This window comes from Saprolegnia parasitica, assembly GCF_000151545.1.
Source record: "Saprolegnia parasitica CBS 223.65 unplaced genomic scaffold supercont2.1143, whole genome shotgun sequence".
Classification (NCBI taxonomy): Eukaryota; Oomycota; class Saprolegniomycetes; order Saprolegniales; family Saprolegniaceae; genus Saprolegnia; species Saprolegnia parasitica.
This window is the reverse complement of record NW_012157537.1, coordinates 1-2,386: the sequence shown is the minus strand read 5'-3', so window position 1 is coordinate 2,386 and position 2,386 is coordinate 1. Positions and strand designations below refer to the sequence as shown.

Here is a 2,386-nt window from a genome sequence, read left to right as displayed (position 1 = left end):
GCGCCTTGGTAGTACGCCCGACGAGGCCGCCCGACGCCCGCATCGGCGACCCGTCGACTAGAAGGCGGAACGAGATGAGGTCGTCGGCACCGGGCGGGCGGGTCTTGTCGATGATGGCAACGGGCGGCTGCGCCGAGGTCGGGTACACAGTTGCTGAGTACGTGACAAGTAGCGTCATGGGCAGCGCGAGAAAGGCCGGGATGCTCGCGCCGGGCACGTCGACCCAGATCCCGGGCGTAGTGAGCGCCGTCGTCGCCGTCGTCGTCGCACTCCACATCGAGTGCAGCAGTACGTCCGGGACCGTCGCCTCAATGAGCGCTACGAGAAGGAGCAAGAGGAGCGCGCTGTAGCAGGCGCCATGGTACGCGTCCATGGCCGCGCGGTCGCAAAGTCGTTCGATCTTTCACGCGACCTTTCGACCAAGTCGCATCTGCACTTTGATTGGGCAACGCGATTCAATTCGATACATTTCATCCAATCAAATGCCTTTACAGACTTGGAGGCATGATACATCTCTGGGCGCTTGAACGCCTACAGTACGAGTACCAGTAGGACGGGACAGCAACGTGATCGAGGAGAATAATATATCCGCGAGAATGCGCTCGACCTATGTAGATGACGAAGCGCGCGATTTTCAAGAACCAACATGACATCTTACCGAATAAAAATCACGGCAGCCACGAGCAGAGCAGGTGTGTACATGGGTAGAGGACAGGTATACTAAAGTAAAATCCTACTTGAGCGCCATTCATTCATTATGGCTTGTCGACGGATAGAGAGCCGAGAATCGAGACGACGACGATGAAAGATACCACGGCCTTTTTCGCAACGGCCGCAGTTTCAGAGCCGCCCGATGGCCGCGATCCCGCTCGACGATGCGATCTTGCAGAAGATCTACGCGTGGATCGACGAGGTACCGCTCTCGCGGCCCAAGAAGAACATGGGCCGCGACTTTAGCGACGGCATCTTGGCGGCCGAGGTCATCGCCTACTACTTCCCGCGGCTCGTTCAAATGCACAACTACAGTGCCGCCAACTCGGTGACCCAGAAACAGTACAACTGGAACACGCTCAACAGTGCGCGGCTCTATCGTTGTCGAAGCACTCACAATGGATGCTAGCCAAGGTTCTCCGGAAGCTCGGGTTCCAGCTCAGCAAGCGCGAAATGGACGACATTGTCCAGTGCAAGCCTGGCGCCGTGGAAGAGTTCCTCAGCAAGCTCCAGATCAAGGTCGAGTCGCGCTTTAGCAAATCACGTGTGGCGAGCGAATGCATTAGATTGCCAACTATCGGCTGAAGCGCAGCAGCCAGTACGACCCCGACACGGACGGCCCCCCCGAGGCACCTAGCCCCCTTGATCGCAAGCGCTCCGAAATCCGCGACGCCGAAGAAAAAGGCCACTACCACGACGAAGCCCTTGCATCCGACAAGCAACTCGCATCGCCAGTCTCGATGGACGAGTACCCGTCGAGCATTGCGGGTCTGGCAAGGTACCCTTTCCAGATATGGCAGCATCTGGTAGTAGATGCCTCCAATTTTATCTAGAGCGTTCAAGCCCGAGGGGGCGTCGGCCGAGCTCCAAGCGCAACTGCAAGAAAAGAACAGCGTCATAGAAGAGCAAAAAGAGACGATCCAGGTGATCGTCGTCTCCTCTCGCACGCCATCTCACGCGTTTCGAAACTAGATTCTGGAGCAGAAGATCCAGAAACTGGAGCAGCTCGTGCGGCTCAAGGACGGAAAAATTCAGACGCTTGTGGCCAAATTGCGGACGCAAACCAAGTCGTAGAGATTTTTCTTCCACGTCGATGCCTCGACCACAAAATTTGGATCTGGTTTGGCGCCAGCAAGAGTCCAGTTGTTTTAACGCACAGCACCCGCAACCACATCGCAGCATTCATAGGTGCTAGTCATTTGTGTGCTAGTTGCGATCGCAAGTCCCAAGGAACACATGCCAGGATATATCTACGTTTCACTATGCTACATGCGAGATCGGGACAGCGGGAAGCACGGCGGCGCCCGTATGTACCTACTGGAGAGCACGACTAGGCACAGATCCGGGCATAATTTATCCTCGGTGGATTGGGCCTGCTAATAGGGGATGGGGATGCTTCACGACGGTCCTATTAATAGTACCGTACTGCGTGCTCTCTCGCATCATGCATATCTTTATACTCAGTAGTATATCTTATACAAGTGTGTTCCAGTCAAATAGTGTTATAGCGGACTGGTGTGTGCTTTCTCATCAACCCGGCAGTTTCCCCCCGCGACTCTGTTCACCGTTTTTGAATAAAAATACCTTGAAATTTCTAGCGTGAAGCCCTTGGATTGGGCGACGCTTCCCCATCCTCTTGTCTCAAGTTGGTACCGTCGTGGGACAGGACGCGTCT

General features: G+C 55.4%; 2 protein-coding genes across 2 annotated transcripts; one reads left to right on the top strand and one right to left on the bottom strand.

The window, feature by feature from the left end:
* Window positions 1–15: 15 nt before the first annotated feature.
* Window positions 16–373, bottom strand: SPRG_18356 (hypothetical protein; the record flags this gene model as incomplete). The annotated part of the gene is made up of 1 exon (XM_012357793.1): window positions 16–373. A coding segment is annotated over one exon (358 nt), but the record flags the coding sequence as incomplete, so codon positions are not given.
* A 480-nt stretch (window positions 374–853) lies between these two features.
* SPRG_18353 (hypothetical protein) lies at window positions 854–1,875 on the top strand (the record flags this gene model as incomplete). Its single annotated transcript, XM_012357792.1, has 5 exons — window positions 854–1,076; window positions 1,121–1,230; window positions 1,278–1,489; window positions 1,545–1,635; window positions 1,684–1,875. 5 exons carry the CDS (start codon window positions 854–856, stop codon window positions 1,783–1,785), a joined length of 738 nt encoding a protein of 245 aa, XP_012213182.1. The 3' UTR covers window positions 1,786–1,875.
* Window positions 1,876–2,386: the final 511 nt, after the last annotated feature.